At 48.5% G+C, this 26,978-nt stretch overlaps 1 protein-coding gene across 4 annotated transcripts in view; it reads left to right on the forward strand.

The window, feature by feature from the left end:
• Positions 1-26,978, forward strand: part of OPLAH (5-oxoprolinase, ATP-hydrolysing) — a 174,772-nt gene that overhangs the window by 55,977 nt on the left and 91,817 nt on the right. For all 4 annotated transcript variants that reach the window (XM_029586143.1, XM_029586140.1, XM_029586141.1 and 1 more), the window contains exons 11-15: positions 13,572-13,684; positions 14,020-14,190; positions 14,290-14,427; positions 14,687-14,825; positions 22,114-22,226. In XM_029586143.1, coding sequence (XP_029442003.1) covers positions 13,572-13,684; positions 14,020-14,190; positions 14,290-14,427; positions 14,687-14,825; positions 22,114-22,226 — 674 coding nt within the window. The remainder of the gene's footprint in view (positions 1-13,571; positions 13,685-14,019; positions 14,191-14,289; positions 14,428-14,686; positions 14,826-22,113; positions 22,227-26,978) is intronic.

Genomic DNA, 26,978 nt, shown 5'->3' on the forward strand with positions numbered 1-26,978 from the left:
CCTGAAGATTAGAGGGTTGCCAATGTAATGCCAATTTTTAAAAAGGGTTCCAGAGGTGATCCAGGAAACTACAGACCACTGAGCCTGATGTCAGTGCCAGGAAAAATGATTAAAACTAATGTAAAGAACAAAATTGCTGAAAATACAGATAGTCCTAGTTTAATGGGACAAACCCAACATGGGCTTGGCCAAGGGAAGTCTTGCCTCACCAATCTGCAATATATAAAAGAACCCACTCAGAGTAAAAAAAGAAACAAATCCAAAAATTGTGATTTCACAAAGCAATACAGATTTTCAAAAATATAGAAATGCTTTGCTTAACTGGTCCTCATAAGGAAGGCACTGAGACTGCACCATTAGAAACGGTATCCTATGTCTTATGTGCTGAACAAGTACCTATATTATATTTATAATCATTGGCCCAAGCAGAGTCTAATCCAATATGAGTCCCAAGTATTTTTTTAGAAACATTTTGTGATGCAATTAAAATACTCCCTTCTAGCTTTCTGACGATAGAAGCAAAGTTACATGAAAACTTATCTTAAGGCTCCAGTAAGGAGATCAGCTTGATGCTAATTCTCTAAAGCCCACAAGAACCGGAGATGTAGTCTGTGTTGTGCATTTGCTATTCAAACTATGGCCTGACTTCTCAGGAGCATTTGTCTTCCGCCTATTCACCGGATGCTAATCTTGACCTCTGGAGAAACAGCGACTGGTCTATGTTGGGTTAAGCAGATAATTCAAGAGACGGAGCTCAAAACATCTCAGTGCCTTCTTTATGAGGTCCAGTTAAGCAAAGTATTTCTGTAGTTTTGAAAATTTGCATTGCTTTCTAGGGTGAAATCACAATTTTTACATTTTTTTTTTTTGAAGGCATGAATAAACGTGGATAAAGGCAAGCCAGTTGAAACAGTGTATCTGGATTTCCAGAAAGCATTAGACAAAGTCCCTCATGAGAGACTTCTTAGGAAATTAGGAAGTCATAAGATAGGTGATGGTGTCCTACTGTGGTTTGCCAATTGGTTAAAAGGTAGAAAACAGAGAGTAGGGCTAAATAGGAAATTTTCCCAGTGGAAAAAGGTGAATAGTGGAGGGCCCCAGGGATCTGTTCTGGGAAGCTGCAGTTTAACATTTTTGTAAATGACCTAGATATTGGAATAGTGAGTAAGATGGTCTAATTTCCTGATGATTCAAAACTGTTAAATCACAAGAGGATTGTGAGAAATTGCAAGAGGACCTTGCAAGACTGGAAGACTGGGCATGCATATAGCAGATGACATTTAATGTGGACAAGTGCAAAGTGTTGTGGGCGTGGGTGGACCCTTGAGCCAAGGTGAAGTTGGTGCAACCTGCAGGTCCCCAACATCAGCTGGCGGAACGGGCTGTGGCAGAGGCTCAACTGGAGCTTCACCTGTACCTGCCCTCATTCCCTTTAAATTGAGCTCTCGGATGCTGGGGCAGGCAGGTCTTAGGCGGGGGCCTCTGCTGACGAGCTGGATGTCTGGAGAGATGGTTGGGACACAGGTCAGGGTCCAAGGCAGGCTGGGATCAGGCGTGGTCGAGGCAGGTAGCGTTCAGATGTGGTCATGAGTCAAGCAGTGGTCAGTGGCAGGTGGCGTTCAGGCAAGATCATGAGTCAGGCAGTGGTCAGTAGCAGGCAGAGTTCGGGCAAAGTTGAGAGTCAAGCAGGCCGAAGTCAGAACCAGAGTTCTATTCGAGAGAAGGTGGGACAGATAGGCAGCCAGGGAGGTGAGGAACAGCACTGGTGAGCAGAACGTGACACAGAAGACTGACCACAAGATGATGGACTGATGAAGAACTAGAGACTGACCACAGGACAAAGACAAGACCAGGAACCAAAGGATGAAGACCAAGACCACAGGAATGAAGACCAGGAACAAGCTAAGGCAACTTGCTGTACTATTGTAGTGAACCGAATGCCGAGGCGTTGGAGAGATGTCTGTAATAGCATTATATAGGCCAGGGATTGTAATGTCATTGGAGGGTGCCTGCTGGGTTTTCCTGCTACTGGCCCTTTAAGAATAGGCATGTGCACCTCCTAGGGGAAGCGGGACCGGCCCTTGTCGATGGCATGCTGCCACAAAGATCTCTGGCGGCATCTTGCTGCGTTGTGGTGAGGTGGACCGCCGCGCTGTAAGATGGGGGAAGTCCGTCAGCATTCTGGCATGAGGGACAAGGCCTGGCCTGAAGGGTAAGTGCGGCGGTTTGCAGGAGGAGCCCATGAACCACAAAATGCAACAAAAAGAAACCCAAATTATAGCTGCAAGATGCAAGGTTCCACATGGGGAATCACCAGCCAGGAAAAGGATCTAGGAATCATTGTTGATAATACGTTGAAATCTTCTGCTCGGTGTGCAGCAGCAGCCAAGAAAGCAAACAGAATGTTGGGAATTATTAGGAAAGGAATGGAGAATAAAACAGAAAATGTCATAATGCCTCTGTATCGCTCCATGGTGCATCCTCATCTTGTGTTCATATATCATACACACACAGAATGCTGGGGATTATTAGGAAAGGAATAGAGAATAAAACAGAGAATATCATAATGCCTCTGTATCGCTCCATGGTGCAGCCTCATCTTGTGTTCATATATCATACACAAACAGAATGCTGGGGATTATTAGGAAAGGAATGGAGAATAAATCAGAGAATATCATAATGCCTCTGTATCGCTCCATGGTGCATCCTCATCTTGTGTTCATATATCATACACACACAGAATGCCGGGGATTATTAGGAAAGGAATGGAGAATAACACAGAGAATATCATAATGCCTCTGTATCACTCCAATGGTGCATCCTCATCTTGTGTTCATATATCATACACACACAGAATGCTGGGGATTATTAGGAAAGGAATGGAGAATAAAACAGAGAATATCATAATGTCTCTGTATCACTTCATGGTGCATCCTCATCTTGTGTTCATATATCATACACAAACAGAATGCTGGGGATTATTAGGAAAGGAATGGAGAATAACACAGAGAATATCATAATGCCCCTGTATCACTCCATGGTGCATCCTCATCTTGTGTTCATATATCATACACAAACAGAATGCTGGGGATTATTAGGAAAGGAATGGAGAATAACACAGAGAATATCATAATGCCTCTGTATGACTCCATGGTGCATCCTCATCTTGTGTTCATATATCATACACAAACAGAATGCTGGGGATTATTAGGAAAGGAATGGAGAATAAAACAGAGAATATCATAATGTCTCTGTATCACTCCATGGTGCGACCTCATCTTGTGTTCATATATCATACACAAACAGAATGCTGGGGATTATTAGGAAAGGAATGGAGAATAAAACAGAGAATATCATAATGCCTCTGTATCACTCCATGGTGCATCCTCATCTTGTGTTCATATATCATACACACACAGAATGCTGGGGATTATTAGGAAAGGAATAGAGAATAAAACAGAGAATATCATAATGCCTCTGTATCGCTCCATGGTGCAGCCTCATCTTGTGTTCATATATCATACACAAACAGAATGCTGGGGATTATTAGGAAAGGAATGGAGAATAAATCAGAGAATATCATAATGCCTCTGTATCGCTCCATGGTGCATCCTCATCTTGTGTTCATATATCATACACACACAGAATGCCGGGGATTATTAGGAAAGGAATGGAGAATAACACAGAGAATATCATAATGCCTCTGTATCACTCCAATGGTGCATCCTCATCTTGTGTTCATATATCATACACAAACAGAATGCTGGGGATTATTAGGAAAGGAATGGAGAATAACACAGAGAATATCATAATGCCTCTGTATGACTCCATGGTGCATCCTCATCTTGTGTTCATATATCATACACAAACAGAATGCTGGGGATTATTAGGAAAGGAATGGAGAATAAAACAGAGAATATCATAATGTCTCTGTATCACTCCATGGTGCGACCTCATCTTGTGTTCATATATCATACACAAACAGAATGCTGGGGATTATTAGGAAAGGAATGGAGAATAAAACAGAGAATATCATAATGCCTCTGTATCACTCCATGGTGCATCCTCATCTTGTGTTCATATATCATACACAAACAGAATGCTGGGGATTATTAGGAAAGGAATGGAGAATAAAACAGAGAATATCATAATGCCTCTGTATCGCTCCATGGTGCATCCTCATCTTGTGTTCATATATCATACACAAACAGAATGCTGGGGATTATTAGGAAAGGAATGGAGAATAAAACAGAGAATATCATAATGTCTCTGTATCCCTCCATGATGTGACCTCATCTTGTGTTCATATATCATACACAAACAGAATGCTGGGGATTATTAGGAAAGGAATGGAGAATAAAACAGAGAATATCATACTGTCTCTGTATCACTCCATGGTGCATCCTCATCTTGTGTTCATATATCATACACAAACAGAATGCTGGGGATTATTAGGAAAGGAATGGAGAATAAAACAGAGAATATCATAATGTCTCTGTATCACTCCATGCTGCATCCTCATCTTGTGTTCATATATCATACACACACAGAATGCTGGGGATTATTAGGAAAGAAATGGAGAATAAAACAGAGAATATCATAATGCCTCTGAATCACTCCATGGTGCATCCTCATCTTGTGTTCATATATCATACACAAACAGAATGCTGGGGATTATTAGGAAAGGAATGGAGAATAAATCAGAGAATATCATAATGCCTCTGTATCACTCCATGGTGTATCCTCATCTTGTGTTCATATATCATACACAAACAGAATGCTGGGGATTATTAGGAAAGGAATGGAGAATAAAACAGAATATCATAATGCCTCTGTATCACTCCATGGTGCATCCTCATCTTGTGTTCATATATCATACACAAACAGAATGCTGGGGATTATTAGGAAAGAAATGGAGAATAAAACAGAGAATATCATAATGCCTCTGAATCACTCCATGGTGCATCCTCATCTTGTGTTCATATATCATACACAAACAGAATGCTGGGGATTATTAGGAAAGGAATGGAGAATAAATCAGAGAATATCATAATGCCTCTGTATCACTCCATGGTGTATCCTCATCTTGTGTTCATATATCATACACAAACAGAATGCTGGGGATTATTAGGAAAGGAATGGAGAATAAAACAGAGAATATCATAATGTCTCTATCGCTCCATGGTGCATCCTCATCTTGTGTTCATATATCATACACAAACAGAATGCTGGGGATTATTAGGAAAGAAATGGAGAATAAAACAGAGAATATGATAATGCCTCTGTATCACTCCATGGTGCATCCTCATCTTGTGTTCATATATCATACACAAACAGAATGCTGGGGATTATTAGGAAAGGAATGGAGAATAAAACAGAGAATATCATAATGCCTCTGTATCGCTCCATGGTGCATCCTCATCTTGTGTTCATATATCATACACAAACAGAATGCTGGGGATTATTAGGAAAGGAATGGAGAATAAAACAGAGAATATCATCATGCCTCTGTATCGCTCCATGGTGCAGCCTCATCTTGTGTTCATATATCATACACACACAGAATGCTGGGGATTATTAGGAAAGGAATGGAGAATAAAACAGAGAATATCATAATGCCTCTGTATCACTCCATGGTGCATCCTCATCTTGTGTTCATATATCATACACAAACAGAATGCTGGGGATTATTAGGAAAGGAATGGAGAATAAATCAGAGAATATCATAATGTCTCTGTATCACTCCATGGTGCATCCTCATCTTGTGTTCATATATCATACACAAACAGAATGCCAGAGATTATTAGGAAAGGAATGGAGAATAAAACAGAGAATATCATAATGCCTCTGTATCTCTCCATGGCGTGACCTCATCTTGTGTGCAGTTCTGGTCACCACATCTTGTAAAAGATATATAGCAAAATTAGAAAAGGTACAGAGAAGGGTGACCGAGACTATAAAGGGGATGGAACAGCTCCCCTATGAGGAAAGGCTAAAGAGGTTGGGTCTCTTCAGCTTGGAGAAGAGACGGCTGAGGGGGGATATGATAGAGGTCTATAAAATAATGAGTGGAATGGAATAGGTAAACAAACATTAATCGGTTATTTACTCTTTTTAAAAAAGTACAAAGATCAGGGGTCACAATGAAGTTACTAGATAATACATTTAAAACTAATAAGAGAAAATATTTTTTTTACTCGACGTATAATTAAGCTCTGGAATTTGTTGCCTGAGGATGCGGTAAAAGCTGTTAGTGTAGCCACATTTAAAAAAGGTTTGGACAAGTTCCTGGAGGAAAACTCCATAAACCATTGTTAAGCTGGAGTTGCAGAAATCCACTGCTTGGAATGTGTTAAACGTAGGAATCCTGCCAGGTTCTTATGGCCTGGATTGGCTACTGTTGGAAACAGGATGCTGGGCTTGATGGACCTTGGGTCTGACCCAGCATGGCAAAACTTATGATCCCTGTACGTACCAGGATCAGTCCAGACACCTGGGTTGTGACTCCGCACCAGCAGATGGAGACAGAGCAAGACTTGTCGGGCACCCTCACATATAGTAAGGCGCCACCCACAGCTCGTCAGTCTTTCTCTGTCTCCAGCAGATGGGGCAGGTTCACCCACAGGTTCTGTTGGTCCCTGGGTAGTTGAGTAGCTAGTCAGGGTTGTTTGATTTGGTTTGATTTGATTGGATTAGATTAAAAAAAAAAAAAAAAGAAGATTACAAAGAAAAGTGGGAAAGCTTCGCTCATCCTGACAGCCTCCCAGGGGGGTTGTAAGGTCCTGAGGGGACCATCCCCCCCTGGTCGAGGCCACTGCTGAGGGTTGAGGACCCGGCCTGTCTCTGGCAGTAGCGTCGGGGGTGACACCGGGGAGCCCGGTTCACTCACCCCCGCTGGACCGGACAGTTCAGGACCAAGGTCAGCGACAGGTAGAGAAAAAAAAAAAAAAAAAAGGACTTTGTTTTTTATTTCTTGCCGTTTTTCGCCGTTTGTGCAGACTGCTTTGGTCTTCGCCCGGGGGAGCGTTCCGTGCGGGGAAGAATCAGGGCTGATTTGTTTTTTTTTTCTTGCTGGTTTCTTTTCTCGGCTTCGGCGGCCCGGACCGGTGCGGCGCATGCCGAGGGGGGTTACGTGCCGCGCGACGGGCTGTGCTCCTCTTGCTTATCGGGCGGTGAAGGGCCGTCCGAGGGCGGTCGGGGGGTTCGCGCTCGACCGCGATCGCCGCCATGCGCTGCCCCTGAAGGAGAAGGCAGGGCCGAGCTGTTTCCGCTTAGCGCGGGAACGGCGGCCATTTTAGGGTCAGTAAGGGAGGCCACGCGGCGGGCAGTGGATAATGGTGGTATGCCTCTGGCGTTGTCTCCTCAGCAACGGGACCCCGGGGGGTTCCCCCGCGGGGGGCTGCTTCGTCGGCGGATCGGAGTCAGGATGAGGCCTCCTCGGATTCGGAGGCCTCGTTTTCGTGAGACTTCGCGGTTCTTTTGCAGAAGATTTTAAAATATAAACGCTCACAGCGGAAAAGGTCGGCGGTCAAAGGGGGTTCAGACGGTCGGTCTGATCCCCAGAAGAAGCGAGCAGGGGAGGGTCCCCGGAGACCCGTGGACCCGCTTAGAGAGCGGCGCTCGGGCCGAAGGGCCCCCCCAGGATACCGACTCAGTCAGCTTCATCCGAGGAAGTAGATCCTGATTTAGGGGTCCCGGGGGATGACGGAGCGCACGCGGAAGAGGATACGCTACACACGGGGAACAGCAAGTCTCGAAAGGAGGCCAAGATGGATCCGGTTCTGTTGGGCCTGACGGGACCCGCGGTGGCTGTCTTTTCCATTTTTGGGCCTGAAGGTTAGTAAACCTATGGATAAGCGGTACCCGTTGCCGGAGGACGCTTGGACGCAGCGGTGTCGGCGGTCAATAAACGGTCGTCGATTCCAGTGACGGGGGCCACGGCCCTCAAAGATATCCAACACAGAAAGCTGGAGGCTCAACTCAAGAGTACGGGCGGCTGTTTGCAGTCACTTTGCCCTGAGAGCCGGCTTGCGCTGGGCTCATGTCCTTCAGGCCAATGCGAGCCTCTCGGGAGAGGAGGCGGCGCAAGCGGACAACTTGGAGGCGGTTATTGCGTACAGCGCGGATGCGATGCAGGACCTTCTGAGGACTTCGGCCAGGGCCATGGTCTCGGCAGTGTCGGCGCGACGTCTCCTTTGGCTCCGAAATTGGGCGGCGGATGTATCTTCCGAGGCCCACTTGGGCTCGCTCCTTTGTTAAGGGGAGGTTGTTATTTGGCAAACAACTGGACGACCTGATGCAGTCCCTAGACGACCTGATGCAGTCCCTTGGTGAAAACAGGGCGTTTCAAGTTATCGGAGGACAGATACAGAGCTCGGACTTCATTTTCCAATAGGTCCCGCTTTCGTGGGCCCAGGAAGTCGCAGCCGCAGAGGTCGTCGGGGGCCCGTTCCTCTCTTCAGTCGTTGTGGTCCCAGTCCTTTCGAGGAAAGAAGTTTGGACGACAAGGCGGTTCCTCGTGGGGAACCGGTCCGAAGTCCGCCCAATGAAATACGGAGGGCCCCTTCCCCGCAGCTGGCTCCATTGCTCACACCGGAGGTAGGGGCCAGGTTGACGCGGTTTTACGGGAAATGGACCAGGATACCACGGACCAGTGGGTCCTCAGCGTGATAAGACGCGGTTACACATTAGATTTTGCTCGAGTTCCGGAGGACAAATTTCTGGTGTCCCCTTGCAAGGGAGGCATCAAGCGTTTGGAGGTCCGGGATACACTGCGACGCCTAGAAGACCTGGGCGCGGTAGTCCCCGTGCCTCCGGGACAGCGCCATCTGGGCCGGTATTCCATTTACTTCATTGTGCCAAAGAAAGAGGGCATTTTCCGACCCATCCTGGACCTCAAAGGGGTCAACGGATGTCTTTGCGTTCCTCGATTCAAAATGGAGACGATCCGTTCAGTAGTATCTTCGGTTCGACTAGGAGAATTCCTGGCGTCGCTGGACCTGACGGAGGCTTACCCGCACATCGGAATTCGGCCGTGCCATCAGCGTTATCTGCGGTTCTGTATCCTGGGCAGACACTATCAGTTCAAAGCTCGCCCCTTCGGACTCGCCACTGCTCCAAGAATGTTTACGAAGGTGCTGGTGGTGGTGGCAGCCGAGCTGCGAAAAGAGGGGTTGTTGGTACACCCCTACTTGGCCGATTGGCTGATCCGAGCCAAATCCGAAATACAGTGCCGACAGGCAGTCGACAGAGTCCTGCGGCTCTTGCGGTCGCTCGGATGGGTGTTCTATCTCACCAAAAGCCGGCTGGTTCCCACCCAAACCCTGGAATACTTGGGAGCACTATTCGACACGAAGCAAGGCAGGGTGTTTCTGTCCAAGGAGCGGGTCTGCAAGCTGCAGGGTCAGGTGCGCCGTCTCTTGTCCCTCCGGATTCCGCAGGTGTGTGATTACTGGATGGTGGTGGGGTCGATGGCGTCAACGCTGGCGCTAGTCCCCTGGGCGTTCGCTCATCTACGTCCATTGCAATCCGCATTGCTCTCCCGATGGCGGCCGGTGTCCGAGGATGTTTACCTTTCCCTCCCGCTCACGGATCAGGCGAGGTCCAGTTTGCAGTGGTGGCTCAGCACCAACCATCTGATACGCGGAGTGTCCCTGCTCCTGCCCACCTTGGACGGTAGTCGCCACGGATGCCAGCTTCTCCGGCTGGGGGGGCGGTTGGCATGGGCCGCTTGGTGCAGGGACAGTGGTCCAAAGCTCAGTCACAGTGGTCCATCAACTGCTTGGAAACCAGAGCGGTCACGTTGGCGCTACAGTCGTTCCTCCCATTGCTCCGAGGGACTTCGGTCAGAGTGTTGTCGGACAATGCGACCACGGTGGCGTATATCAATCGCCAGGGAGGTACGAGGAGCCGGGCGGTGGCGGAGCAGAAGCTGCTGCTAATGCTCTGGGCGGAAAGAAATCTAAGCAACATCGCGGCGTCCCACATCGTCGGAGTGGGCAATGTCCAAGCGGATTTCCTCAGTCGCCATCGGTTGGACCCAGGGGAGTGGGAGCTGCCGTAGATGGCTTACCGCCTCATTTGTAAAAGGTGGGGAATGCCACACATGGTTTTGATGGCCACCGCTCACAACGCCAGGGCTCCGCGATTCTTCAGTCGACGAAGAGAACGAGGAACCGAAGGGGTCGATGCTCTGGTACTCCCTTGGTCCACGGACGTTCTCCTATGTGTTCCCTCCCTGACCACGGTTAGGCTAAGTCCTTCGTCGAATAGAGTCGCATCCGGCGGAGGTGATCATGGTGGCACCAGAGTGGCCACGACGGCCTTGGTTCGCGGACCTCTTGCAGTCGGCAAGGGAAGCTCCTCTCCGTTTCGGGGGGAAGCGGTTCTCCTTCGGCAAGGTTCCGTTTGTTTGGAGGACGCGGCTCACTTCTGTCTCGCGGCTTGGCTTTTAAGAGGAAACGTTTGACGACTAAGGGATATTCGGATTCGGTGGTAGCCACCTTGCTGAGTTCTAGGAAACGGTCTACGTCCTTTGCCTACGTCCGGGTCTGGGCGGTGTTTTGAAGATTGGTGTAGATTGTGTGAGGTGAATCCGGTGTTACCATCCGTGCCGGATGTTCTCGCTTTTCTTCAGGCGGAGCTAGCTAAACGTCTATCGTGTAGCACCCTTCGAGTACCGGTAGCGACGCTTCGCTGCCTCAGAAGAAAGGTGCAAGGCAGGTCGCTGGCTCATCATCCAGACGTGACGCGTTTTCTTCGTGGAGCTAAGCATTTGCGGCCTCCGTTACGTCATCCTTGACCTTCCTGGAATCTTAATTGGGTTCTCTCTGCTCTGTGCACATCGCCTTTTGAGCCCATCATGAGGGCGACCCTAAAGGACCTTACCCTTAAGGCGGTTTTTCTCATAGCCATTGCGTCGGCGAGGCGAGTTTCAGAGTGGCGGGCGTTATCTTGTCGAGAGCCAGTTTTACGCTTCTCGGATTCTGGAGTCTCTCTAAGGACGGTTCCTTCTTTCCTTCCGAAGGTGGTGTCAGCTTTTCATTTGAACCAGACAGTGGAGTTGCCTGTTTTTCCTGAGGGGACGCGGGCTGATCCAGACACCACGGTGTTGAGGAAACTTGATGTCCGCAGAGTTCTGCTCCGTTATCTGGAGGTAACGAATCCTTTCCGGGTTTCGGACCATCTTTGTCTCGTTTTCGGGTCCAAAGCGGAGTGGCGCTGCTTCTCGGACCTCGATTGCTCGGTGGCTCAAGGAAGCTATTTTTTCTTCTGCGTACCTATTGAAAGGTAAGCCTGTTCTGGTGGGCCTTCGAGCCCACTCGACGCGTGCCCAGGCCGCCTCGTGGGCGGAATCTTCGCAAGTGTCGCCACAAGAGATTTGCAGGGCGGCCGCTTGGAAGTCGCTGCATATGTTCGCTCGACAGTATCGGCTGGATGTTCAGGACCTGGATTCAGGGGGTTTTCAGAGGGAGAGTTCTGCGAGCGGGACTCTCTGGTGCCCACCCTCAGTATTTCAGCTCTGGTACATCCCAGGTGTCTGGACTGATCCTGGTACGTACAGGGAAAGGAAAATTAGTTTCTTACCTGATAATTTTCGTTCCTGTAGTACCAAGGATCAGTCCAGGCTCCCGCCCAAGTAGTATTGCATTCAGATTCAGAAGAGTCCGCTCGGTTGGTTTTCAAGTGTCTGTTGTTGGTCCTCTGGTTCTGGAAGTTCTGATCCAGCTGGGGGTTTTGGTTGCATCAGCCCTAGTGTGGGGCGGTATAGCTAGATAGTTTGTTTTCATTGCGGTTTTGCTTTGACATTCGTAAGACTGACGAGCTGTGGGTGGCGCCTTACTATATGTGAGGGTGCCCGACAAGTCTTGCTCTGTCTCCATCTGCTGGTGCGGAGTCACAACCCAGGTGTCTGGACTGATCCTTGGTACTACAGGAACGAAAATTATCAGGTAAGAAACTAATTTTCCTTTCTTATTCCCCCAGCAGTAGTAGAGAGCCCTCGTTGAGGTAAGACGCCCTGTTCAGCCCGGGAGGGGGTATTATCACTGGGTCGCAGCGTCGGCCATCTTGAATTGTCAGCAAGGCGTTCCATCTGCACGTGGCACAGACAGAACACACTCTCCAGCTCTGCTCCCGTGACTGACACCCTCCCATTGCATTCATTGAACGAGGGGACCCAGGGAGCTGGATTTGGACCCCCAGAATTCCCGGCTCAGTGCTCTGATCCCTGCAGCACGCAGCCATCAGAGCTTTAAAGACCTCCATGGGTCAGGGCCCACTCCTCTCCACCAGAGGCTTCAGTGTTTTACACGTGGCAGGGATGGGAGGGCGGTGCCTGTTTCGAGGCTACGCTCTACGCAGGGTCACGGCGTGGCACTTTGCTCCGAAAACTCTCTTCCCGCGCTTAAGGCTTGGTCGGTGCTGGCTGGAGCTGTGCTAGAACCCAGCATACGTGTCCCCCGCCCCCCTCACGGCAAGTTCTGCCTCCCCCGTCCCAAATGATCCCACTGCGCGGTTGCCACTCCCTGAGGGCTCTGTGACCTGCAACACCGTCACTGCCCCCCTCCTGGTTGCTAAGGACCCACGTCCCCAGGGCTTGCGCTTCCCAGTAGGCGAATTATGTGGTCGCCTAGGGCTCCAGGCTTGTGGGGCCGCGAGAGGAGCCCATCCCATTCACAGCCAGGAGAATTAGGGACTTGGCAGGGCCGCGAGCAGCAACCACCTGTGCGCGGCCCGAGAGAAGAAAGAGACACGATCGGCCGCGAGTGGCGGCGCCTCTGCGTGCGTGAGAGAGGGATTGTGTGTGTACGAGAGAGCAATGGTGTTAGTGAGAGAGGGGGAGGGAGGCTGAGTAAGGCTGCGCGTGTGAATGAGACAAGGAACCTGAGTGTGTGTGTAAGAGAGGGGGGCCTGGCTGAGTGAGTGAGGTCGGGGCCTGGACCCGGGGGGGGGGGGGGCGTGGGCACAAGGCAGAAGGTTTGCCTAGGGCGCCTAATGCCCTGCACGTCCCAACACTTGGGCTCTCGGGCCCTCCACCATGGGATGGGACAGTACCTAAGGCACACGAGGACAAAGAAAATGACTTTTTCTCTCTTTAAGAACATAAGAAATTGCCACACTGGGTCAGACCAAGGGTCCATCAAGCTCAGCATCCTGTTTCCAACAGAGGCCAAAACCAGGCCACAAGAATTATCCACATTATCCACATTAAATTTCATCTGCCATTTGGATGCCCAATTTTCCAGTCTCACAAGGTCTTCCTGCAATTTATCACAATCTGCTTGTGATTTAACTACTCTGAACAATTTTGTGTCATCTGCAAATTTGATTATGTCACTCGTCGTGTTTCTTTCCAGATCATTTATAAATATGTTGAAAAGTAAGGGTCCCAATACAGATCCCTGAGGCACTCCACTGTCCACTCCCTTCCACTGAGAAAATTGTCCATTTAATCCTACTCCCTGTCTTGCCCCTGCCCCTGACTGATTGCACTGTTCCTGAAATTACTGTGCGTTGAAAGTCTCCCAGAGTTTGGTCAGTTAACGTTTATCTTCTTCTCCTTCTCGCAGGCCAAAGGTCACGACACCTCCCGCCACGTCCTGGCGTGTTTCGGCGGAGCAGGGGGGCAGCACGCCTGCGCCATCGCTCGGGCTCTGGGAATGAAGACCGTTTTTATTCACAAGTACGCACGGCCCCGGGTCCCCCAGAAACCCGCGGCAGGAAAGGGGGGGGGTTGGGGGAGCGCGGGCTTGAGGGCGGCAGCTGCGCCTCCTGAAGGTCCCAGATCGCCCTGCCCGGTATTGATCAGGAGGGGGGAGGGCACGTCCGAACGTCCAGGGATGCGGAAAAGGGGAGAGAAGGGCCTTGCTCTCCGGGTTCGCCGATTTTGGTGCGCGCGTTTCACGCTCCGCCGCCCAAAAAAACGTCCGGGTCAGCGAGCGTCCGGGGCGGGGAGCGTCTTCCGCCGATCCTCACGGCCTCTCCCTGCGCTTTTCCTCCCCTTCGCTCTTGCCGCAGGTACAGCGGGATCCTCTCTGCCTACGGCATGGCCCTGGCTGACGTGGTGCACGAGGCCCAGGAGCCCTGCTCCCTGCCCTACGAGCGGGACGCCTTCCCGCCGCTGGACGGGCGCTTGGCGGGCCTGGAGCGGAGCTGCGTGGAGGCTCTGCAGGAGCAAGGCTTTCTCAGGTAAAAAACCCCCGCCGGGTTCCCGCCCTCGGCTACGGACTGGGCTGCGGGTAAGGAGGCCTTTTTAATGGAGCTCTCCTGCCAATTCCTGCCACCCAGGTCTCAGATCGACACGGAAGCCTTCCTGCACCTGCGCTACGAAGGGACGGACTGTGCCCTCATGTGCTCCGCCAGGGGCCACCCGGCCACCGGGGACTCCTGCCGGGCAGGGGACTTCAAAGAGGCGTTTACCACCAGGTGAGGCAGTGACGGGGGTGGGGGGGGGGGCGGGGATTGGGGTAGACGATGCGTGGGCAGTGAATGGAGATGGGGGTGAGAGCGGGGCACGCGCCGAGCTGGCGGTGCTGGAGTGGGATCGGCAGAGGCGCGGGGGGGGGGGTAGGGGAACGGGGGATCCGTGTCGGCGCTAAGCCGGCAGTGCTGCGCCTTACAAGGTATTGGAGTGAAACGAGAGGCGTTTTTTTGCTCCTGTGTTTTTTTTTTTTTTTATTTTTAGGTACCTGAAGGAGTTTGGTTTCACCATCCCTGCGCGCAGAATCGTGGTGGATGACATCCGGGTGAGGGGGACCGGCAGCACCGGGATCCAGTGCGAGATGAAAATCAAACCCTCTGGGCGACCAGCCCGTGTGGAGACGGTGAGCTCTCTTTTCTCTTGGGAAACGGGGAATGGTCACGTGGCTAAAGCATGGAGCCGCAAGGCAGGGAGAACTCTCTTGGGATGTGAGTTCTAATCCAGTCACATCTCCTCTTCCTTTCTGTGTGATCATGTGTGAATCAAATTGTCTACCCTATGCCTCGCTCCTAATCCCTGGCTCTGACACTGATACTTCCTCCTTCCACGCGCCAATCCAGGGTCTCCACCCCCCCACTCACCCTATTCTTCTCCTAATCCTGGATCTCCTCTCCTTCTCCCTCCCTTCACCTCTACCTTGGTCCTCCCATGCTGGCAGAAGGAAAACAGCAGTTTAAACCCGTATCGGCCTTCTCTGCCGCACAGATCCGTTGTCTGAGTTTGTGGAAACTGCTCTGCTGCCAGACTGCACCCACGCAGATGAACAATTATCCTCCTGCCGGCTGGTGGGGGCAGGGGATGGAGGATGAGAGGGAGAGGATTGCGGTGAGGAGAGGGAGGGAGAAAGAAAAATGTGGGGAAAGAGTGAAGGAGGGCGAACAGGGAATTGGGGTGAGAGAAAGAGAGAGGACCTGAGATTCGAGAGGATGGGGGAGGGAGGACCTGGGATATGGGGGGAAGGAAAGGTAGATAGGACCAGGGATCATGTTGGGGAAAGCAGGAGGGGAAGGAGAGAGGATCAGTCCAAGGAAGGGGGAGGGGGAGATGATTAGAGAGCAAATCTGGAGGGAGGACTGGGGACTGAATTGGCGGTAGGGATAAGAGAGTATTGAGTTTTGTCCCTGCATCAATGATATTGGTGGCCCTGACCCTTCCTGATCCTCTTTGACCTCCAGTCATTTTCCTTTAGCTGCTTCTGAAGGCCCTGCATGTCTCCAAGGTCTCTCTTTGCCTGCTATCTCCTCTGGGATATGTGAGTTTGGCTGTCTCTGAGGTCTCATCTGAACTGTATGAGTTTAACTATCCTCAAGCTCACCTCTAGATTCTGTGAGATTGACCATATCGGAGGCTGCCTCGGGGCTGTGTGAGTGTGGCTGTCTCTGAGGCCTCCTCGGGGCTGTGTGAGTGTGGCTGTCTCTGGGGCCTCCTCAGGACTGTCTGAATGTGACTCTCTTGGAGGCTGCTTCCTCAGGACTGTGTGAGTGTGGCTGTCTGGGAGGCTGCCTCGGGGCTGTGTGAGTGTGGCTGTCTCTGAGGCCTCCTTGGGACTATGTGAATGTGACTCTCTTTGAGGCCTCCTTGGGACTGTGTGAATGTGACTCTCTTTGAGGCCTCCTCGGGACTGTGTGAGTGTGACTCTCTTTGAGGCCTCCTTGGGACTGTGTGAATGTGACTCTCTTTGAGGCCTCCTTGGGACTGTGTGAATGTGACTCTCTTTGAGGCCTCCTTGGGACTGTGTGAATGTGACTCTCTTTGAGGCCTCCTCGGGACTGTGTGAATGTGGCTGTCTTGGCACAGCCCAGGACAGGAGCCAACTGTTCCAGTGCAGATAAGATACTAGTTTTTGGAAATACTGCTCTGTGTTTCATAATCCCTTTTTATTCTAGTATTATAATCTGTGGTTCCTTGATATTGGTTTGATTCTGTATAGAAAACTGCTCTGTGATTTCAAATCCCTTTCTATTCCAGTGTTGTATACTAATCAGTTTGGTTTCTTGATTATATTGTATACTAATCTGTTTGGTTTCTTGATATTAGATTGTTGTAAGATTCAAAAAAGCCACAAAAAAAAAGAAAAAAATTCCCAGTATCCCTCTAATTGTATAGCTGTCATATAATCTGTTCCAAATTGGGATATAAGTGCTGTGGGATCTTTTACTAGCTAAAGGACAAGAAAGTGTCTTGCCCTACCCAGCTTGACCTAGGTATAAACTGTTTAACTCCCACCCACCCCTAGGTTTGTATTTCTAATGCAGTCATCCTAACTTCCTAATAGGCAACCAGATAAATTAGTAAATTGATTATTCCTTAGGTGCACCAATCAAATAACTTACCTAAATGAGTACTATTCAATGCAACTGCTGTGGAGCCTTTATATTGAGGGTAATCATATGGAAACTTAAGGCTTGCCCCTTTTGTTCAAAACTCTCTACCTTGGAAAAGGAGCTGGATGACTTTAAAGCTGAATTAGCTTCAATAAAGAGAGTCTCAGCCACGGTACATTATTCAGGAAATAATTTCCACTTACCACTGAATAACCAAAACTCAAGAAAAAAGAGATTTACCGTGGGCTCAGGTAGGATAAGACCTGTAACCCACAGACACCCATTATTGAAAGCTGTGCAACCCGCAACTCTATCCCACCACTCACACAGGCCATTAAGGAACTTAAAAAGTATTACAGTGGGCTCTGGAAGAATAAGACCTGTGTTCCGTAGACACACACTGTATCAAGTGCAACAAGTACAAAATGCCTTCTCTGTATTAAATTCTGAAGAAGTCCTTGAGAAAAAGATTGAAATGTTATCGGAAAAGAGAGAAAAAACCCAATGCATACAGAAATTCCAAATCAGAAACCAAAGGAAAAAGCTCACAGTGATGGATGACTCTGTCATCAGAGGCATTAATATCTTCCCTTGCACAAATGCAAAGAGAAAAGTGGATAACAAAACTCAACTAAATAGGTCACAAAAGGAGTCCAGGAACAGCAGTAACCTGAGCAAAGAAAGCTGGAAAGCTATGAGCACAAATGCTCGTAGTTTGGGTAATAAAATCCCAGAGCTGCAAGCCCTAATGGTGGAGGCGGACTTGGACGTTGTTGCTGTCACGGAAACATGGTTTACGGAATATCATGACTGGGATACGGCAATACCAGGCTATAACTTGTTAAGGAAGGACAGAGAGGATAGGAAAGGGGGAGGAGTGGCTCTATATGTCAGAAACAATATCCAAGCATCTGAGCTGCAAGGAAGATGGGGCAAAGAAGAAGCACTATGGGCCGACTTAAAAAAAGATGGGGCATCCATTTTTATTGGAGTGGTTTACAGGCCACCAAACCAAAAGGAAGAGCTGGACAGAGATCTGATTGAAGACATCCACAGGATAGCAAAGAAAGGAGAAGTGGTGATCGTTGGAGACTTTAATATGCCAGATGTAGACTGGAGAATCCCATCTGCAGAATCTAATAATAGTAGAGAAATAGTAGATGCCCTGCAATTAGCTTTGTTCAAACAAATGGTAATGGAACCCACGAGAGAAGGAGCTATACTCGACTTAGTGCTCACTAATGGAGATAATGTCTCAGACGTCCAGGTGGGTGCCCACCTCAGCACCAGTGATCATCAAACAGTATGGTTTAATATCACAAAAAGGACACGGAAAAGAAGCACAAAAACCCAAGTTTTGATGTTCAAAAACACAGACTTTGATGAAATGGGGAAGTACCTGGAGGAAGAACTAAAGGCTGGGAAAACGAGAGAGATGTGGATCAACAGTGGACCAATCTAAAAGGAGCAATCACCAAGGCAACTAATCTATATGTTAGAAAAGTAAAGAAAAGCAAAAGAAAAATGAAACCTATCTGGTTCTCAAAGGAGGTGGCTGACAAAATAAAGGCTAAAAGAACAGCGTTCAAGAAATATAAAAGATCCCAAAAGGAGGAACACAAAGAAGAATATCTGGTAGAACTGAGGGAGACGAAGAAATTAATCAAGATGGCAAAAAGTCAAGCGGAAGAGAGGATTGCCATAGAGGTAAAGAGTGGTAACAAAACATTTTTCAGATACATCAGTGAAAAGAGAAAAGTTCAAAGTGGTATAGTGAAATTGAAAGGTGGAAAGGATCAATGTGTGGAGAGAGACGAAGAAACGGCAGAAATATTAAATGAATACTTCAGTTCTGTGTTCACTAAAGAGGACCCTGGAGAAGGACCGACACTAGTTAACAAGAAACTGGAGGGGAATGGAGTAGATGTAACTCCATTTACAGTAGAAAATGTATGGGAAGAGCTGGTGAAACTGAAAGTGGACAAAGCCATGGGGCCTGATGAAGTTCATCCCAGAATACTGAGGGAGCTCAGAGATGTGCTGGCGGGTCCGCTGTGTGACCTATTCAATAGATCCCTAGAAACGGGAGTGGTGCCGAATGATTGGAGGAGAGCGGTGGTGGTCCCGCTTCACAAGAGTGGGAACAGAGAAGAGGCTGGTAACTACAGACCGGTTAGCCTCACTTCAGTGGTGGGAAAAGTAATGGAGTCACTGTTGAAAGAGAGAATAGTGAACTATCTACAGTCGGGAGAATTGCTGGACCAGAGGCAGCATGGATTCACCATTGGAAGATCCTGTCAGACAAATCTGATTGACTTTTTTGACTGGGTAACCAAGGAATTGGATCGAGGAAGAGCACTCGATGTCATCTACTTGGATTTCAGCAAAGCTTTTGACACTGTCCCGCACAGGAGACTGGTGAATAAAATGAGAAGCTTAGGAGTGAGTGCCGAGGTGGTGGCCTGGATTGCAAACTGGTTGACGGACAGAAGACAATGTGTGATGGTAAATGGAACTCTCTCTGAAGAGAGAGCGGTTTTAAGCGGTGTACCGCAGGGATCAGTGTTGGGACCGGTCCTTTTCAATATCTTTGTGAGCGACATTGCGGAAGGGATAGAAGGTAAGGTATGTCTTTTTGCGGATGACACTAAGATCTGCAACAGAGTGGACACGCCGGAAGGAGTGGAGAGAATGAGACGGGATTTAAGGAAGATGGAAGAGTGGTCGAAGACATGGCAGCTGACATTCAATGCCAAGAAGTGCAAAGTCATGCATATGGGGAGTGGAAATCCGAATGAACTGTATTCGATGGGGGGAGAAAGGCTGATGTGCACGGAGCAGGAGAGAGACCTTGGGGTGATGGTGTCTAATGATCTGAAGTCGGCGAAACAATGTGACAAGGCGATAGCTAAAGCCAGAAGAATGCTGGGCTGCATAGAGAGAGGAATATCGAGTAAGAAAAGGGAAGTGATTATCCCCTTGTACAGGTCCTTGGTGAGACCTCACCTGGAGTATTGTGTTCAGTTCTGGAGACCGTATCTCCAAAGAGACAGAGACAAGATGGAGGCGGTCCAGAGAAGGGTGACCAAAAAGGTGGAAGGTCTTCATCAAATGACTTATGAGGAGAGATTGAAGAATCTAAATATGTACACCCTGGAGAAAAGGAGGAGCAGAGGTGATATGATACAGACTTTCAGATACTTGAAAGGTTTTAATGATCCAAAGACAACGACAAACCTTTTCCATAGGAAAAAAATCAGCAGAACCAGGGGTCACGATTTGAAGCTCCAGGGAGGAAGATTCAGAACCAATGTCAGGAAGTATTTCTTCACGGAGAGGGTGGTGGATGCCTGGAATGCCCTTCCGAAGGAAGTGGTGAAGACCAGAACTGTGAAGGACTTCAAAGGGGCGTGGGATAAACACTGTGGATCCATAAAATCAAGAGGCCGTCAATAAAGAGTGGGTGGCTAGCCAGAATGACGGCTACTGCCTGGAGACAATACCCTTATTCAATAAACATACACATGGTTACTGTGACTCCAACATCACTCTAAGCTACAACAGCAAGAGGAAATGTGGAAAAAAGGATTCGCACTCACAAAGCGGGGAGTAGCTGGCTTGTTACGGCGGTTACTACCCCAAACCAAATAAGCCTGATACTTCACTTTCAATGCATATCCAGCATAGCTCTCTGCTTCAACGGCAGGGGAGAAGAAAAACCGATACTTCACGCATATCCAGCATAGCTCTCTGCTTCAACGGCAGGGGAGAAGAAAAACTGATACTTCACGCATATCCAGCATAGCTCCCTGCTTCAACAGCAGGGGAGAAGAAAAACTGATACTTCACGCATATCCAGCATGGCTCTCTGCTTCAACGGCAGGGGAGAAGAAAAACTGATACTTCACGCATATCCAGCATAGCTCTCTGCTTCAACGGCAGGGGAGAAGAAAAACTGATACTTCACACATATCCAGCATAGCTCTCTGCTTCAACAGCAGGGGAGAAGAAAAAAGGATTTGCACTCACAAAGCGGGGAGTAGCTGGCTTGTTACGGCGGTTACTACCCCAAACCAAATAAGCCTGATACTTCACTTTCAATGCATATCCTGCTTCAACGGCAGGGGAGAAGAAAAACTGATACTTCACGCATATCCAGCATAGCTCCCTGCTTCAACGGCAGGGGAGAAGAAAAACAACCAATAAGGGCTGAATGGCACGGTCTGGGTAAAGCAGATGGGCATGGGTGTAGCTTGCTTATTGCGGCGGTTACTTCCCCTACTTCCTCTACTACCCATAACTAATCAAGCTTGATATTTCACTTGGTTGCAGCTCCATCACTGCTCTCTACATTAATGGTGGGGGTGGAAGGGAAATAGAACCAAAGAGCTAAGAGAAACAGATAAGTATGAGAAAAAAATGTGAAGCTTGCTGGGCAGACTGGATGGGCCGTTTGGTCTTCTTCTGCCGTCATTTCTATGTTTCTATGTTTCATTTCTATGAGGCCTCCTCGGGGCTGTGTGAGTGTGGCTGTCTGGGAGGCTGCCTCTGGGTTGTATAAGTGTGACTCTTTGAGGCCTCCTCAGGACCGTGTGAATGTGACTCTCTTTGAGGCCTCGGGGCTGTGTGAGTGTGGCTGTCTGGGAGGCTGCCTCTGGGTTGTATAAGTGTGACTCTTTGAGGCCTCCTTGGGACTGTGTGAATGTGACTCTCTTTGAGGCCTCCTCGGGACTGTGTGAGTGTGGCTGTCTGGGAGGCCTCCTCGGGGCTGTGTGAGTGTGGTTGTCTGGGAGGCTGCCTCTGGGTTGTATGAGTGTGACTCTTTGAGGCCTCCTCAGGACTGTGTGAGTGTGGCTGTCTTGGAGGCCTCCTCGGGGCTGTGTGAGTGTGGCTGCCTCAGGGCTGTGTGAGTGTGGCTATCTCTGAGGCCTCCTCAGGGCTGTGTGAATGTGACTCTCTTTGAGGCCTCCTCGGGGCTGTGTGATTTGCAGAACTTGGGCTGAGTGCAATGTTCTTGTCTGATTTTTTTTTTTTTTTTTTCTTGTGTTGCTGACAGAAGTGATTCCCTCTAGCTCTGCCACCTCCTCCTAAATTCCCCTGATCTCACCATCAGTCTGTAGGTCCTGGAGCACCAACCGTCCCCTCAGAGTCTGGGAGCAGTTCTGAAATGGTGGCTGAGCTGTCCTTTTTCTGCACGGTGCTCTCCTCTCTGGCACCTCGATTCTGTGCTCACTGTCTATCGGGACCCCCCCACAGCACCTGCTCTGTGACTCAGTGCTCTCCTCACCTCTCCTTCTGCCCCCTCAGGTCACCCAGTGCTATTTCGAGGATGGCTACCTGGACACTAGTGTCTACCTCCTGGAGGAGCTGTCGTGTGATCACGCCATCCCTGGCCCGGCCATTATCATTGACAAGAACAGGTAAGGAGGGAGCCTGGCAGCTGGTGGAGCAGGCGATGAGCTGCTCACCCGTGGAAACAAGATGTATGTTGTATCAATAAGGGGTACTGGTGAGCTTGCTGCCGGATTTGTTCTCTGAGGAGCCAGTCGAAAATTAGGAAACCTAGCTGGCAAAGTCGCCACCTCTTCCCTATACGTACCCTGAGAGGTGACTGTCACGGCCAGCAGTGAATCGGACAGAACGGAAGCAGCTTTGCGGCTTCCCATGGAGTCAGAAGGTCCAAACGGGGCCCTCCATCGCCATGCAAAATGGCTGCTGGTAAGGCAACCGGAAGCGAAACCTCCCTCGCTAAGAACATAACAAATTGCCATACTGGGTCGGACCAAGGGTCCATCAAGCCCAGCATCCTGTTTCCAACAGTGGCCAAACCAGGCCACAAGAACCTGGCAATTACCCAAACACTAAGTCTATTCCATGTAACCATTGCTAATGGCAGTGGCTATTCTCTAAGTGAACTTAATAGCAGGTAATGGACTTCTCCTCCAAGAACTTATCCAATCCTTTTTTAAACACAGCTATACTAACTGCACGAACCACATTCTCTGGCAACAAATTCCAGAGTTTAATTGTGCGTTGAGTAAAAAAGAACTTTCTCCGATTAGTTTTAAATGTGCCCCATGCTAACTTCATGGAGTGTCCCCTAGTCCTTCTACTATCCGAAAGAGTAAATAACCGATTCACATCTACCTGTTCTAGACCTCTCATGATTTTAAACACCTCTATCAAAGCCCCCCTCAGTCGTCTCTTCTCCAAGCTGAAAAGTCCTAACCTCTTTAGTCTTTCCTCATAGGGGAGCTGTTCCATTCCCCTTATCATTTTGGTAGTCCTTCTCTGTACCTTCTCCATCTCAATTATATCTTTTTTGAGATGCGGCGACCAGAATTGTACACAGTATTCAAGGTGCGGTCTCACCATGGAGCGATACTGAGGCATTATGACATTTTCCGTTTTATTCACCATTCCCTTTCTAATAATTCCCAACATTCTGTTTGCTTTTTTGACTGCCGCAGCACACTGAACCGACGATTTCAATGTGTTGTCCACTATGACACCTAGATCTCTTTCTTGGGTTGTAGCACCTAATATGGAACCCAACATCGTGTAATTATAGCATGGGTTATTTTTCCCTATATGCATCATCTTGCACTTATCCACATTAAATTTCATCTGCCATTTGGATGCCCAATTTTCCAGTCTCCCAAGGTCTTCCTGCAATTTATCACAATCCGCTTGTGATTTAACTACTCTGAACAATTTTGTGTCATCTGCAAATTTGATTATCTCACTCGTCATATTTCTTTCCAGATCATTTATAAATATATTGAAAAGTAAGGGTTCCAATACAGATCCCTGAGGCACTCCACTGTCCACTCCCTTCCACTGAGAAAATTGTCCATTTAATCCTACTCTCTGTTTCCTGTCTTTTAGCCAGTTTGCAATCCACGAAAGGACATCGCCACCTATCCCATGACTTTTTACTTTTCCTAGAAGCCTCTCATGAGGAACTTTGTCAAACGCTTTCTGAAAATCCAAGTATACTACATCTACCGGTTCACCTTTATCCACATGTTTATTAACTCCTTCAAAAAAGTGAAGCAGATTTGTGAGGCAAGACTTGCCCTGGGTAAAGCCATGCTGACTTTGTTCCATTAAACCATGTCTTTCTATATGTTCTGTGATTTTGATGTTTAGAACACTTTCCATTATTTTTCCTGGCACTGAAGTCAGGCTAACTGGTCTGTAATTTCCCGGATCTCCCCTGGAGCCCTTTTTAAATATGGAGGTTACATTAGCTATCCTCCAGTCTTCAGGTACAATGGATGATTTTAATGATAGGTTACAAATTTTTACTAATAGGTCTGAAATTTCATTGTTTAGTTCCTTCAGAACCCTGGGGTGTATACCATCTGGTCCAGGTGATTTACTACTCTTCAGTTTATCAATCAGGTCTACCACATCTTCTAGGTTCACCGTGATTTGATTCAGTCCATCTGAATCATTACCCATGAAAACCTTCTCCAGTACGGGCACCTCCCCAACATCCTCTTCAGTAAACACTGAAGAAAAAAAATCATTTAATCTTTCCGCGATTGCCTTATCTTCTCTAAGTGCCCTAAGTGTTCATACCCAGATCAGCCCAGACACCTGGGGTTTGCCTCCCTGCCAGCAGATGGAGACAGAGAAAGTTTCACTGACACTGGCATGTAAGATGGTGTGCCACCTGCAGTCCCTTAGTATTTCTGTCTCCAGCAGATGGTAGAGGTGTAAAACCTGCAGTCGGCTGGTTTGCTGGATAATTTACTCTCAGAAGTGGGCAGGTCCCTTGTGCAGGTTAATCCTCCTGGTCGACTGAGGATAAGCAGGGGAGTCTGTCATCCTTGGGTTGCTTTCGTCCTTTCCTGAGGAGGATTGAAAGCCAGTGGTGCTGGCTCCCTCATTCCTCTGAACCTCCTCTCTTCCTGGGCTGCTGCCGGCCTGTACCTCAAGGCTCCGGAACAGAGAAGTGAATTTTCCTTGCTTATCACCCTATTTGTTGATTTTTTTGGGGGGGGAAGGTTCTGAGGATCTGGCACAGAGCAGTCAACACTTCAGCTTTGATGGGGCTGCTCTTAGCTGGGTCGCTCAGTTTCCTGTGTTGTGGGGACTGATAGAGATCGGCATCCTGTAAATGGTGGAGAGAGAGTGACTTGAAAACCCTCAAAATCCTCATGTAGGCCAAGGATGTGGATGGTCTTTTATCCTGTAGAGTAACTCTTGGAATAACCCTTCCGTCTCAGATGTTTCCTCTCAAAAGCCAAGCAACAAGAAAGAAGTGAGCTGCCTGATCCGAAAATAATCGGACCCTAGTGAAGAAGCCTTGACAGGTGTCCGAATCTTAGAGGCCTATCCACTGCCATATTGACCAGATCTGTGAACGAAATGCAGCCAATACGGGGCAACCAGAATTAGCTGTCCTAGACGCTGTTCTATCCACCGAAGCACCTTGCTTCCTAGTGGCTATGGAGAAAACACAAAGCAGAATTTCCGGAGGCCACAGCAGCACCACAGCCTCCGTTTTTCAGATCACCTCTTTGTGCTTTGGAATGGTCCGAAGAAAGGGTGTAAGGCGTCTGAAGCTATGGTTGCCCGCTGGCTAAAGGAAGCCCTTGCCTCAGCTTACATTTGTAAGGGTCCCCTCGTAACAGAAGGTTTGAGGGCTCACTTGATTCGCTCTCAAGCGACCTCCTGGGCCAAGTTGCAACACATGTCCCCGCAAGAGATTTGTCAAAAGGCTACTTGGAAATTGTTGCACGCTTTCGCCAGACGTTATCGTTTGGATGTCCGGCCTCCGGATTCCATAGGATTTGGGGAGAGCGTTCTACGAGCGGGACTGTCTCGGTCCCACCCTATGTAGGGAAGCTTAACTACTTCACAGGAAAGGAAAATTTTATTCTTATCTGCTAATTTTCGTTCCTGTAATAGCAGAGTTGTTGAGGGATTCAATGATGTTCTCCTTGATTACTATTGGAAAGATTTCCACCTTTGAGGCTTTACCTTTTCCCCTGCTCGTTGAAGGGGTTTTTTGGAGTCTTAGTTGTTGGTGTTTATTTTTCATCATCTTGGCTTGGGTGTACTGGTCAATACTGAGAGAGACTGCAGGTGGCACGCTAGGTTATATGTAGCATCAGTCAACCCTTTTTCTCTGTCTCCATCTGCTGGCAGGGAGGCAAAATCCAGGAGTCTGGACTGATCTGTGGTATTACAAGAACGAAAATTAGCAGGTAAGAACCACTTTTCCTTTTGGGGTTGGGTTTAGGACAGCCAGAGTCTGCCACTTGTGTACAGTTGATAAGGATTTTATTTAAAGCCAAGCCACTGTACAGTATATCTGGGTTTCCAGCACTGTTTGGCGAGCAGAAAATGCTAAGCAAAATACGGTTTGTCTCAGCAAAAAGGCAAAATAAATTAAAAAAAGCCTTTCGCAGCAGAAAAAGGTGAACACAACACAGTCTCTGTGCAGCAAAGCAATGTATAAACAAGTCGTTTCCACTGGAAGTTATCATAGTCTCCTGCCTTTTGGTACAGAGCCTTGGCTCTGCACCGCAAAAAACGGACTTCTCTCCCTGCGAGCGTTTCAAGCTTTTCTAATTAGCCGAGTCTGTCCCCTCGCAGCCTGACGCGTTCTTCCCTGATGCAGAGCAGAAGAGATCCAAATACTGGGTTGGACCGTATCCGCCCCGTGAGCCTGTTTCTGTTGTATCCGTTACCCTGATACTTACCTTCCTCTCTCAACTGAACCTGCTTTTTTTTTTTTTTTTGTGGCACAAAAATTGTGGGCACTTTCTGTCTGCATAATCACCTGTTGGCTTTATCAGGTTAAGTAAGAGTTTTGGAATAACAGATATATCTGATTCCTCCTCTTAATCCCTGGCAGTCTAATTTCACATTTACTTACCCTCTTGGCAGAGCTCATCAAACTTGACTATGAATTTATTCTTAGCTGTGGGCAGAAGCAACATTACCCGGTCACCCAGTGGTTGTGCTCTGAGATGGACTTTCCGACTTTCAGTACTGAATTTGGTTCCGTTGGGTATTTTTCGGATTCTCCTGGGCCAGTCTACCCTCTAGGTCTAAATGTCCCCAGAGCTCCAAAATGTATTGGAATACTGATTTGGCAATGCTCGACTGCCCCTTCCAAATCTCTTTCAGCAAGTCGAGAATATACCCCTGAG

The sequence above is a fragment of the Rhinatrema bivittatum genome, unplaced genomic scaffold, assembly GCF_901001135.1.
Source record: "Rhinatrema bivittatum unplaced genomic scaffold, aRhiBiv1.1, whole genome shotgun sequence".
Lineage (NCBI taxonomy): Eukaryota > Metazoa > Chordata > Amphibia > Gymnophiona > Rhinatrematidae > Rhinatrema > Rhinatrema bivittatum.